This window comes from Lepidochelys kempii, chromosome 16 (assembly GCF_965140285.1).
Source record: "Lepidochelys kempii isolate rLepKem1 chromosome 16, rLepKem1.hap1, whole genome shotgun sequence".
NCBI classification, from domain to species: domain Eukaryota; kingdom Metazoa; phylum Chordata; order Testudines; family Cheloniidae; genus Lepidochelys; species Lepidochelys kempii.
Genome location: NC_136395.1, coordinates 23,486,383 through 23,500,085, shown reverse-complemented (window position 1 = coordinate 23,500,085; position 13,703 = coordinate 23,486,383). Strand labels below are relative to the sequence as shown.

Below are 13,703 nucleotides of genomic sequence, written 5' to 3'. Positions count from 1 at the left end.
GAGGAACAAAAAGGTGGGACATTGGATGCTAAAGTTCTGAAAGGACCCATTTTAAAATTAATTTCAACGCCTAAACTAATGAATGGATTTACTGCAGTCTCAGAAAATTCATTCTATGCCCCCCAAAAAAGGGCTGTGGCTTTTTGGGGGGGTGGGGAGGATCTGCTTTACTTTTCATACAAAACAGGGTGATTTCAACTTTACCTGTGGAGCCGTAACTGGTGCCTCAAAATAATCTCACAGATTAACACTGATGCCCAGTTTGGGAAAATATTAGTGCTTTTGAAATTCTGTACGATGATAATAAAATAAACTAAATGACTTCAGGAAGCAACAAGATCCAGTAGACAGGGGACAAGACTCAGACAGGAGACCTGGGATTTCATTTCTAGCTTTATCACTGACTCACTGTGTAACTTCAGAGTCTGTGTCTTAGTTTTTCTATATGTAAACTGGTGATAAAATACTTAATTTACAAAGTGCTTTGAATGAAACATACTATGAGTATGAATTTTTTTTAAACTGTTGTATGCTTTGCTGGAAACCCCTACATGATTTTGGTCAAATGTTATTGTTTAGAAAAAGGTCAAAAGGATGATACTATGCCAACTATTATAGCGACTTCTGCCTTATAATAATCTTCATCTATATGTAAACATAGAATAGCACATCTTTAAAGCTTATGATTAGTTCTTTGATAGGATGTTGCAACAAAAGGTACACATGAAATAAAAAAGGAAATCAGTTAATGATTTTTATTAAATTTCAGTGCTTCATAAAATAAATATGGTATATAATATCAAACAGTGAGAAATAAAGCATAAGCATGAAAAGCATGGTAACTGAAAAATTACACTCATAATAGTGTTTAATACTTAGCACTTTAGAAATCATAAAGCCTTTAGTTATTTACACGCAACCAGCTATCTAACAAAATTTACAAAGTTGCAGCAGCCTATTTAAAAAGTATTGGGGTGGGTGGGGTGGGGAATTGAGAAGACTGCAATGGAAGACCTTCACTTTGCTCTAGCTAGCATTTTATCACGTACCCTATTTTCCCCCTTATGTACACGACTCAGTTTATAACTCCCATTCTTTGTAAAGTTTAATAATTACACTATATTGTATTTTAGAGCTTCAGTTTTATATCTAGGATTTGAATAGTGCCCTCTGCGCTAAAAGACATATATTCAAGTAACACCTCAAATAAAGTAAACATGTGCAAATCAAAGTTATAAACCTACAAAATCCTCAGGTAGTAGTGTCAAAGTATGATGTAGTATGGACATGCTGCTAATGGATAAGTTATGTTGTAGCTACAGCACTCTAGTTACTTTAAAGCATGGATAGTAAAGGGAAATGAGAGCATTAACAAATAAAACTGCAAATATGCCCTGTTGCCCCCCAAACAAAAATTTGATCTGCTGAACACCACAAAGATTTTTAAGGTCATAACTCAAGATTTAATATTTCAACATGAAAAGAAATCAAAGCCATTTGACTTATTTGGGCTTTTGAAACAAATGCAAATTTCTGTTCAAAAATTGCTTTTAAATGAGGAAAACAAACCAATATATATTAATATATCACCCCAAATAAAAAAAAAATGTACATACTCTTCATTTTAGAGCATGCTGCTCATTCAGAATAAAGACAGGTCAAAGAAAGTAGAATTACATTTCATGACATAATAAAAACATTAAAATTTGTGATCTTTAAGTGCACCATCATACAGGAATAACGTGCTCAGTGGAAATGTTCTACATCTACCAGAATCTGTCTTTATTAAAGCAAACAAATCTTTAGGACACTACCTGAAACTGAAATAATGATAACTGTGCTCCACATAGCTTGCCTCAAGTTTCAGTCAGGCATATTCCAGCTATTAGCACCTGTATGCCTCTTCATGATTGTGTTCCAGAAATATTCATCTTTAAATTTGCAACCTTTATTTTAAAAAAAGACAGACTTTGCAATCTTTCAGTGCTTATAGTGAACAGATACTATACGTAAACTTTGTTCTGAGCAGCATAGGCTGGGGCTTTTTCAGAAATCTGAGCACTGAACTTAATGTTGGCAGCAGATACAGTACAACAATCTGATATATTATACAGTTCCTCAAAAAAATTCTCACGAGATGATTTTCCCTAAAGAACGTTAAAAAAAACAAAACAACAACCCTCTTACCACCTAAGATCTGTTTTCAATTCTTCTACTGAAGTTCAGAGCTTGCCAACTTTAAGAGTGATGGGGAAAAGAGGTGGAGAGAAAAACAAAACTAAATTATTCCCAATTTGTACCGACGAAGAACTTCAAGTAAAAGGAAATCCACTGATTAAAGATCTTGCTACATGCAGTCTCTCATTTGAAAGCTTCAGTAGTTAGCATTGGGTGTAACAGCAGATTTATCATTCATACAAAACACTGGCATTGCTCCTTCATTCTGATTTACTTGCATCCATGGTTTTTGTTTAGAAGCCTCTCAAAAATGTTTACGGTTCTGCACATTTCATACCCAACTGGAGGAAAACGATAACCGTTTTTTCTTTCAATGTAATCCCATTCAGCAATCTTCGCCCCAAAAATTCAGTGTCATTTACGAGTCTGAGTCTTCTTTGGCACTGCAGGTCGCTTGGCTTGCCACAAATAGTTATGAATAGTAAGAGCATCCACGCTGACAGACATGGTTTTCGCTGGAATTACATTAAACTGTTTTCTGTCTGAGCTATATTTATAAAGCTTGTCAATCATTTTCTTATTGATGCTCTTTGGCCCTGTTCCAGTCAGCTTGTAGATTTCTTCAGTGTCAGGGTAGTAGCAGTAAAGTGCTCTAAACTGGCAGCCAGCATCACGGAACAAAATAATGTAGTGGTTGGCATCACACTTCTCTAGTTCCTATATTTTAAAAAAGAAAAATGCTGAGGACTATTCATAAAGAAGACTATGAAGCAATACTGGGTACTCAGTAAATTAAAGGTATGAAGACTAAAAGTTGCTTAATTTGGAATTTTTGAAAAGTTAAACATTTAAAATAGTGTTTTCTGCTGTTTTCCCCATGACCTCTAATGTTGTTAGCTGGGTTTTCCAGATATAACACTAATACAGAGCACAGGAGATGCTGATCTGCCACGTAACAATATAATGTAATACTGAAGAAAAGGAGAACTCATGACACAGAAAGAACTTAACTATTAAAAGAGGAATCTCCAAGCTAAAAACAATGGGATGCAAAAACCTCATCAGACTGGGGAGAGGACAACACACTTTCTTGTCAACAATTTTCATTACGCTTCTGCTTATTTTAATGTTGTCAAATTTAAAAATAAGTTTATTCTAAACTTCTGAAAAAAATCATCATCACACAGAAGGGCGAGACAAAAGGGAAAAACCAGTACCATCCAATATACAAACAGTGATCTAATTAACTTAATTTCTTCTGTATTTGATATTAACAGCATAGAAATCCTACCCTGCAATGATAATATATTGCTTAAAATACAGGGATTGGATACACTAATTACATTGGGCTACAGGGATGAAAACTTGACATTCTCTTGCTATATGAGCACCTCCTGGTGACTAACCCATAGAGGAGCACTAAGCTTTTACCTGCCGTACCAATCATAGGAGTCCCCAACCCCCTTCCCCTGTTCTGCTCCTTTATCCAGTACCTCCCCTTTTAAGTCCTTCACCAGGCCATTTATCTGATCACTGGCTGCCCTCCCTATGGAGTACCTGCACTCAACATCCACCCAACCTTACAAAATAAGTTGCTAACACCTTTTCTATTCACCAGAAAAGGTCCTCCCTCACACCCACTGTGGGGAAGGTGAAAAAACCATACACCACTGAAGCCAATTCCGGTAGCATGGGAAAAAGGGGTGACTAGCGTAATGCCTACAGCAGGTCCTAACCCAACCTGCCATTTGCCTCCACTAGGGGAGGGAGGAAAGGAGGGTGAGTGCTGGCTTCCTCACTGTGTGGAACAAAGAGACTTGCCCCACCCAGGTTGCATACCGTTATGCACACTCCGGTGTGTGCGTGCGCGACAGACAGAGACAGAGAGACATTGCTGCAAAGCTGACCACCAAGCACCTTGTTACAGCAGTTTCTGACCTCCTTCCTCCCCACCATAAAGCAGAGCTGCCCTTCCTTCGGTTGTGGTACAGTTAGTCTCATATGTACATCACATCAGGACTTCTGGAAATGCAGTCCTTGGGCATTTATATTTACTTGCTTCACATAAACTGTTTTTAATTTTTGCAAGTTATTGTTTGTGATGGTGTAAGACACTATACATATTTCTGAAACAAAACTGAGTTTATTTGAGAAATCTCAGAAATCACAAATGAAATCCTTTTCTGATGTAAGCGAACCCAGCTCATAATAGTATCTTAGGACACATTATTTCCACAAACTGGGAAAAAGTCTTTTTTCTCAGTAATAAAAAGAAATTGCCTCAAGATTTTTAATGATTATCCTTTTGCCTCATCCTTCAAATCTATCTAGCTTAAGTTTTTCTCTAATATTATCATTGTAGCATTTAAACACTAAAGTTAATTTTTCTTTCCTTAAAGCCTACTTCTGCTTAACTTTGCATCACTGACCACCTCCAAGTAAATGAATGTGTTTTACTCAGAACACGTGTTGCCAAATGGAAACATCCACATTTTAACAAATAAAACTGAACTTAATTTTCAACTTTCCTAATTGTTTAAATAGGAGCATGCAGAAAATTCTTCCAAATGCAGATTTGGGGAAGGGAGGAATAAGGAGGGAGGAAGAAAGAAGAACATCAGTCTGCTGTGTTAATGAAAACAACAACATGCTTGACTTCATAGGCATGTTATGGGAAGAGCATTCAAGATAACATGCTATTAACAAAATTATGAAATAAGCCTTACAGGTTATATGAATGCACCTGCAGTAAACTAACACTGCAGTTTTAATAAATAACTACTTACCTCTAATATTGAATTCTTATGTGGTTCATTCACTTTTCCAGCAAGACAGCAATGGGATATAGCATTGTGAATAATTGGTTTGTTTGACTTGCTGCTGGGTTCTTTAAATAATTTTGGACCTAAGAAAGATAAGAAACGAGTTATTTACTAAATATTATAACTAGGTAAATTTAATAATGGTTCTTAAATTTTAATTCTATTAAATAAATATGTAAAGCTAAAAGCTGCAGTTTCAAATTGATGGGAACAATGGCTTACATGTTTATGATGCAAAATATCACTTCTTTAAGGAAGCATCACGGATTTAAAAAAACTAAGTGAAAAGTAACTTTAAATAAAAGTTTATCCTGTATGTACTGAAGGACTCAACACAGTCATGGATGGATTCTCTTTCCAGTGCATAAACCCAGAGGGGTTCCTCATTCCTACATATACTCCTGAATCTGTACTAGAAGCTGGCAAAGTTCTAGTGGGAATTTTAGGCTTCTGGGGAATCCCCTCTTTCCGAGCAACCATTTTCTGCTTTAAAATCCTTTTCCCATTCCCTCAGCAGCTACATCAGGCAACTAACATTCTGGCTCAGCAGCTAACAACTAGGAAGCTCAAAAGTAGCCACCAAGACTATAAGCATTGTGTTTATGGAACAAATTAGCAAAAAGTTTCTCCCAAATTCATTACAACAATGTTGATTTTACCTACCTATTGCAGCAACTCCAAATATTGAAGGATTTTGCACTGATTATAGCAAAAAGTAATATATATCAAATGGAACACATCTGAAGCATTTTCTATATCTAATATTCACTATTTAAATTAGATCACTGGCACTTTCGAAACATTCAAGCATTCTAACACACCTGAGCTTCCAGAAACAAGAACTCATCACACCATAACATTTATTATTTGTTTGGCATTATTTAATACTTGTTAGTTAGAAATGATTAACCTAAAATGAAAGCATTTACCTGTGTACTCTGCCACTGAAGCAATTGAAGATGCTGTTGACGCATTTTCCCAATCTCTCTCTGTGTTTCTGCTTGGATTCCTGCTCAGTATTGGTAAGGATTCCATTGACTCTACTCTGTTGGAGCAAAGCAGGGGATCACCAGTTTGAGTTTTTTGTTAAATAAATTATTTCACATTCACCAGGCATTTTCTCTTAATGAGAAAAGCAATTCTCCAGCATAACTGCCCCTCCCAAAAGATGGCCAGTTTCTATCATCCCTATTTTTAAAAGATGAATACAAGGTAATGTGTATTATAAAAAAATTTAGATCCAAATAGAACCGATGAAGAACCCCATCCAGATGCCATTTTATGCCTATTAATAACTTTATAAAATAAATTAAGAATTATTCATTACATCATCAACATTTAATCCCAGTCCGATTTCATAATATAGGATTTATTTTTAATGGTCTTTACCGTTGGGAAGGAGTGCCACCAGAGTGTATGCTTTCAGGTTCAGTAGTTGCTGCTGAGGCCAAAGACAGGCTGGAACCAGACTGAGCACTACTTAGATTATCAGCTATAGGAAAAAAAGACGACATGAAATATGATTTTGCTAAAACAGATTGTGGACTCGAGTGGGAATGAAAAAACACTTACGTGTAGAAGAACACTTTGTTCCTGAATCACTGTATGACTCTTCTCGATGGACAGACTTTGGCCTAGGTTTCTTGGGTTTTGATTTGGGTTTTCCAAGTCCTTGCTCTTCCAAAATTTGCTGCTGTTTTTTTCTCAAGTATTCTTGTTTGATGAGTTCTCTTCGGGCCTTCTCTTCCTCTTTTCGTATTCGGTCCTCTTCAGCTTTGCGACTGAAAAGCAAACATGGTTTTCAGAATCTATTAACTTCCCATTTTCTGAAGGAAAAAGAGAGGCTGTAAAATTATTTCTTTCCATAGCAGTGTAAATGTTACATTTACCGGGCTTCGTCTCTTTTTTGTTCAACTTCTGCCTCAAGCTGCTGTTTTCGGATCCGAGCCTCTTCAGCTTTCCGCTGCTGTTTTAAAAGGAATGCTGCGCGCTTTTTTGCTAGTTCATCTTCTGCTTTCTGTTCATCCTGCAGAATTGAAATTCCACGTAAGATACAAAGCTTTGGAGGTAGGAGAAGGGACATAACACTGGAGATCAACAAATACTTGGGGTCAAAAGTGAAAACTTCAAAAAGCTCATTTTTATGCTGTGAGTACCTCGAGGAATGTATAAGATACATTCCAATAATCTACTCTACTGGTATAGAATAGTTTCCAAATATCCAGTGAAGTCTACACTTTACCAGACTTCACAATATAATAAGTTAAGGAGTTGTGCACTACATAAGTAGTTTTCAGCGTTTTTGCTCAATAAGAAAATCTTGTGAAAAATACACATTTAGTGTTCATGGAGATCCAAGGGGGAAAATCAGCCTCATAGTCCACTATAATTTCATTATCAAAACATACATAATACAGGAAGCATATCTTAAACTGCAAACTACACCGTGCAATGTAATTCTCACATTGGCCAGGACATCTTGTATCAGTAATTCTATTCTACAAATGTACTTACTGGAGTGAATTACTACCAAACTATACTATACCAAGGCAAAAGTCAAATTCACTGAAGTTTAAACAGCTTCTCTTTCAAACTAATTTAATTAGAATTTAAAAGACACTGAAGTTGCCGTGCTTGTGATACTCACTATAATTAATACTATAGAGAAACGCAAGCATACACAATATCCTGTAGCTTCTTTAAATTTTAACAGCTGCAAAGAATATTACATTTGAAAAATATTTAGTGCTTCTATAAATATCATAGCATTAATATAATTCAGCTCTAATAACTTGCCCTTACACATTCTAGAGCCAGTGATGAAACAAAGAAGGCCTGTTAGTGCATTACTTAGATTTAATATCCTTGGAGCAAGAACCATCTTTTTGTTATATGTTTGTACAGTGCCCTACACAATGGCCCCTCGTCCAGGACCTAGGCTCCCATGCAGTACCACAATACAGATAATTAGAGCTGGCTGGGAAACAGTAATTCCCTTTAGCAGAGGATTTCAAGATATGGTTTTGCGCCAATCTGGAGAAAAACCTGGAAATTTCTAAATTCTCCATGTAACAAAATTACCATTCTCTGCACATCTCTACCGTGTGCTGGGGACCCTGGCAGTCCCAACTCTGAGGCAGCCCATATGGTGGGCTGCTTTAAAGCCATGGAAGCCCTGGGAGCTCAGGCAGCTGTTGAGCCAGGAGAATAGACATCTAGGCTGCCAAGGAACTGGGAGCCTGAAAACCCAGCCCATAATGAGGGCTGCTGACATGTTGGGCAGGTAAGCTAACAGGAAACCAGCCAGGTTTTGAAACCTGCCTTGGAGGTATGGTTCTGTCAAAATTTTGTTGCAATTGATGTGGTCCTGCCAAATGCTTTAATTTTGATGAATAGGCTAACTCTGATCAAAAATGCTTTGCTGAAATTTTTATGACCAGTTATGCAAATAATTCTATACCCTGTCCAGCTCAACAGATGAACAGCAGAGAAACGATTTCAATACACAAGACAGAATTTATGTTTTCAAAAAGGCACACATTTGGGGAAAAAAAGCCTCCAGAAAATGTAGGATGGAAGAGACCAATAAAGGAAAAAGTTTTTTCTTAATATCAGCCAGTGGATGGAGGAAAGAAACCTTCCATCCCCTTCCAGCAGCCTGGGCAAGGAAGATAGCAAGAAAGAGAAAAAGATGTAGCGCTCCCTCTCCTCCTCAACTCACTGGAAATAGGAGGTAGATACAAGAAGTTTGTCAGATGATATAAAAATTCTCATTTTCCAGCAGCTGGGCATATATCACACAAATTTTTCACTCGTGCATGCGTTTATATCTGCCAGGAACTACAGCCACAACATCCATCTTTTGTATGTTTGCAACTTCGTGGTGTCGGGTAAATATTTCAAGCTACAGTTACGTCAGAACACCAAATGGAGAGTCAAACAATTCAAAAATTGCAGATGAAGTATTTCTGCAACCTTGAAGATGCTTCTTAGAGTTCCCAGGATGCAAGATAAAATGGTAGTGACAGATTAAATCATCTCATGGGGAACCCAATTATTTGTTTGACAGGATGTTTAAATTAACAAAACACAGTTATTTTTAATTATTTATCTCAGACAGTTTCATGTATACCACAACAAACCTTAAAATAACAGAACATAGTTTATGTATCTGGAAGGTATATACCTTTAACAGGCTTTTAAAATATTTTAATATTGTTTCCATTATTTCTACCACCATGGCTCACATTATACAGATTGAAGAGTATCAGATGATATCTGGAAACTGAATCACCAGAAGTAAATGACCGTTTAATATGCCTCCAGTAGCATGGAACTTAGTCATGAAGTTAACAGATTGTTGAAATTATATCCAGCTTCATACATCACATGATGAAAATCCATCTAATGCAGAGGTGGGCAAACTATGGTCCACAGGCCACATCCGGCCCACGGGACCGTCCTGTCTGGCCCCTAAGCTCCCAGCTGGGGAGGCTAGTCCCCAGCCCCTCCCCTGCTGTTCCTCCTCTCCTGCAGCCTCAGCACTCTGGCCCACCGCTCCTGCCGGGCAGCGCAGCGGCGTGGCTGGCTCCGACATGGTAAGGGGGCGGGGGGTCTCGGGGAGGCAGTCAGGGGACAGAGAGCAGGGAGCGGACAGGGAAGGGGGAACGGGGGGGCTGGATAGGTGTGGGAGTTCCAGGGGGTCTGTTGGGGGCGGGGATGGCAGTCAGGGCACAAGAAGAAGGGGTGGTTGGATAGGGGGCGGGTTTGGATGGGTCAGGGGTTCTGAGAGGGGCAGTCAGGGGCAGGAAGTGGGAAGGAGCGGATAGGGGGTGGGGGCCAGGCTGTTTGGGGAGACAGCCTTCCCTACCTGGCCCTCCATATAGTTTTGCAACCCCGATGTAGCCCTCGGGCCAAAAAGTTTGCCCACCCAATCTAATAACTGCATAGTGAAAATGAAATGTGTATTCCAGCCAATCCTTTTTTCCCTATCCCAACTTTTGAGAGCAGGATGGTAAATGAGCAATAGTAAGTTACTTTCATAAAATATATATGTAATGCAAGCAACGTATCCTTCCCATTGCATTTATCTTCTGAATATAGAGAATAAATCCCTTTGACCATATTAGTAAAAAAAAATATGGAGTAAATTCCTGGTGCCATTGAAATCAACAGGAGCTTTTCATCCATGAGTTTAAAGAACTCTTTTCTATACAAAGAGCTTTTTTCAGATTCAAGTTTTATCATAAAAGTGCATCCACACTGTGGTGAGTTGGGCCAAAGGAGTTTGAGGAATAAACAGACACACTAGATTCTAATATTAAACAAATGTCTAATGATGCTTCATATACATGAAAATGAAAATGTCCTGTGCTTACCTTGAAGAAAAACCCTACTCCAGACTTCTGATCACCTTCATTAATTATGTCTGTAGAGCTATCCTGACTTTCAATTTCTCCTTCTTCATCCGGGGCTTTTAAGTCAGACAGGTCTACTTCTATAAGATTAACCTTGCTTCTCAGTGGTTCATCCACTGGGACGTTTTCTTTTCCTGAGCAATCGGAAGAATTTAATCCTTCTTTTAAGCTGCTATTCATATCTTTGCTCATTTCAGAGAGAATATTTGCATCTTTGGAAGTGGAAAGAACACATGCCCGTTGATTACTCTCATCATGGCATCTATAGCTATCAAAGAAAAACTTATCTTGAGAGCCACTTCCATGATCTGGACTATTTTCAAAACCAGTTTCTGTTGGTGTCCTGAATGTATTATTAGATGGAAATGGTCTTAAATGTGGTAAGGTTTCTACACTTTGTGTCGGGGTTTTAATACGTGTTGAGTTTTGATGTCTGTCTTTAGCAACTTTCAGTTCAACTGGTCTTCCAGAGCGAGGACTCCGCCCTTGAACAAGTCGAGGTGGTTTACGAAGATTGCTCATTCCAGTTGGAGAGAGGGGTTCAACAAAATGAATTGATGGTTTTACCTTTTGATCCTGTGAATTATTTCTTGTACTTGGTGATGGTACCGTTGGAGATTTCATAAGAAGTTCTTGCTGGTGAGAAATCTTTAATATAGCCTGCTGAAGCGTACTGATTGTTTCATTTAGTTTTTCAATGGAAAGATCACATTCATTTATATCCACCACTTCAGCACCATTATCTTCTAGAAGAGCAGCAGAAATAATCTTGCTTTTTTCTATTTCATGCATAGCAGCAGATTCTTTTGGTTTGTGTAGCTCAACAAAAGCTATGTTTTCTTGCATTTTCACTTTTGTTACTTCTTGTGAATCATAAAGCATTTCTTCTCTCTCTTCCTCTCTTACGAGAAATTCCTCAGACTTTGAACTCAAAGACACATCATCTAAATCTTCACCACTGTTCCGAGAGTATTCTTTTGCAAAGTGTTCCGGTTTAAGTGGCTGTGGAACATCAACAGCTTTCCCTTTTTTAACAACATGCAAGAAAGCTGCCTTACCCAGCTTTAGTCGCTGCCTAGCAGACAGAGCCTCCATTTTTTTCTTTTGAGCTTCTATTGCTCTTCGCTTCTCCTCCAACTGCATGTGGAGCTGTACCAGTTCAGAAGCCAAGAGATTGACATTATCTTTATTTTGTCTGGTGGGGCTTTGCTCTCGCTTTTGTTTCCATGTCGTTAATGGTGCTGGGCAGCTCTCTGACCCATCTGGTGTGGTCTTTTGGGAACTACTTGTACTGGACTTTGTTTCATAGCTATTAAGTCTTTGGAGCTTCCGTTCTGCAAAGTTAGTCATTCTGACACTCCCACTAGTCATGGACACACTGCTAACTTGAGAAATTGTACTCAGACATGGACTTGAACGTCCACTGGCATCATCCTTATCTTCGTGTTCCTTTACCTTCATATCCTCTTGTAACTTTGCCGATTCTTCTTCACCTATATATTTAGTGACTACTGGATGGTCATCTACTACCACCAAATCTTGTTCAGCCACCTCTGCATCGAGATCTGAATCAGAATCTTGTCTCACCATAGTCCATGTGGTACTGGGAACATGTGGATTAGTACTTTTCACGTAGCTGACATTGACTTTGCTTGTTACATCTTCATCAACTTTGGCAGTATGAAGGAAGAATCCTCCAGTGGATTGCTCCTGAGACGAAGGCTCTAAACTGCTACTAGCTAACGGACTAGGAGCTTCTAATCCTGCCTCGAAGAGTGTCATTGAATCTGCAGTACAGGGAGCTGCAACTGCGGTGAAATCAGAACTAGAAATTGGAGTAAAAGTCCTATTAATATCATGATCCCCATGACTGCTATTTGCTTTTTTACGGACCATAGGGACGTGCCCCTCATTTAGCCTTTTTGTTATGAAGCCCCTTTGTTTCCCCTCGCCACACTCATCCTCTTTATTGATCATTTGTTTTTCCTTTGCTGGTTTTAGGACTGCAGGCATTAAAGGTTCTAAATAAAAACTATCTGGTTTGCTTTCTACGGCCTCACTTTGTGTTTTTGAAGACCATGCGGTTGCAACTAGGCTAGGTGCCCTGGATGATACAGTTTTCAGGTTGAGATCACCCCTGTCTGGTAGTTCATCAGATCTGATTATTGCAATAAGTTCTTCATCTTCATCCTCAATTTCAACATTATTCAGCAAGCTTTTTCCATTCGTTTTCATTGATGAAGGATGAGACTGGTGTTTCGGAGTTAGATTGACAATATTTGAAGCTAGGCTGTCTTTACTGATTGATCTAGCCAGGCTAATGCTATCACCAGATCCAGGGTCCACATCGCTACTTGTGGCATGATGAAGAGCAAATGGTGTTGGCTGAGACAGAGGCCTAGAAGAGACAGAGCCATTAAAGAGAATCTACTGATGCAAAAGTAAAAAATTTGCAGTGGCTACAACATATAAAAATCTGGCCTATATCAAGAGTGACTAGTGACTAGTGATTAGTGATTTTCTTTGATACCAGGTGGCAATTTGAGATGCCTTGACCTTGAGAGGCTGGGCAGTGTTTGCCACTTTCTGAAAAAAAAAATCACATCCCTTTAGGCATCTCAAATTGTCACCCAAAGATTGAGGCACCCAAATCACCAATCACCTCTGAACATGTAGGCCAGTGTGTTTAAATAAAGTTAAATATACTACATATGCCTGGTTCCCAACAATTCAGACTACACACTACTGCAGTCAACTTGCCATATAGTCTAACCCCCTCTTCTGAACAAACAAAGTTCTTACATCAAACAGAGCAATTACCTGGGTTTTTTCTCTGGCCATGCAAGAACAGAACCTCGTGGCTGCCCATCAACTCGTGTCAAAGAATTAGAACGATGTCTATGACCTATAATATTTTTTAAATGTTTACTGAAAGCTTTGGAAATGGTGTTTTTATATCATCATTTTAAAACATTAAACACAATAAACTACATCACCAAGAGATGGCAGCATAAAACAGGTAAACTTTAGCATACTTAAGCAGGAAAAAATGAAATAAAACCGAATTCAATATTTAAAACAGATATGAAAAGTAAAAGCTAACCTGCAACAAATGGATGTGTTTTAGGAGGACTGTAGACAATACAGGTATAAAGAAATCCTTAATATCAAAGATTATAAAACAAGTCATCTAGCATTTGTTTTAATTATAAATATAAAACTTGAATATGATCCTTTCATACAGCCATTTTTAAAAAATAATTCTCAATACAAAGATATGCAAAAC

At 38.2% G+C, this 13,703-nt stretch overlaps 1 protein-coding gene across 5 annotated transcripts in view; it reads right to left on the bottom strand.

Annotated features, from left to right (window-relative positions):
- Positions 1 to 2,552: 2,552 nt before the first annotated feature.
- The window catches only part of CAMSAP1 (calmodulin regulated spectrin associated protein 1), a 45,148-nt gene continuing 33,997 nt past the window's right edge, over positions 2,553 to 13,703 (bottom strand). For 4 of the 5 annotated variants that reach the window (XM_073314923.2, XM_078849137.1, XM_073314925.2 and 1 more), the window contains 8 exons: positions 13,238 to 13,322; positions 10,379 to 12,815; positions 6,890 to 7,026; positions 6,573 to 6,781; positions 6,390 to 6,492; positions 5,930 to 6,045; positions 4,965 to 5,083; positions 2,553 to 2,895 (listed from right to left, as the gene is read on the bottom strand). In XM_073314923.2, coding sequence (XP_073171024.2) covers positions 2,593 to 2,895; positions 4,965 to 5,083; positions 5,930 to 6,045; positions 6,390 to 6,492; positions 6,573 to 6,781; positions 6,890 to 7,026; positions 10,379 to 12,815; positions 13,238 to 13,322 — 3,509 coding nt within the window. In that variant the 3' untranslated portion in view covers positions 2,553 to 2,592. Of the gene's footprint in view, positions 2,896 to 4,964; positions 5,084 to 5,929; positions 6,046 to 6,389; positions 6,493 to 6,572; positions 6,782 to 6,889; positions 7,027 to 10,378; positions 12,816 to 13,237; positions 13,323 to 13,703 lie in introns of those variants that run through there. The other variant, XM_073314926.2, reaches the window with a different exon arrangement.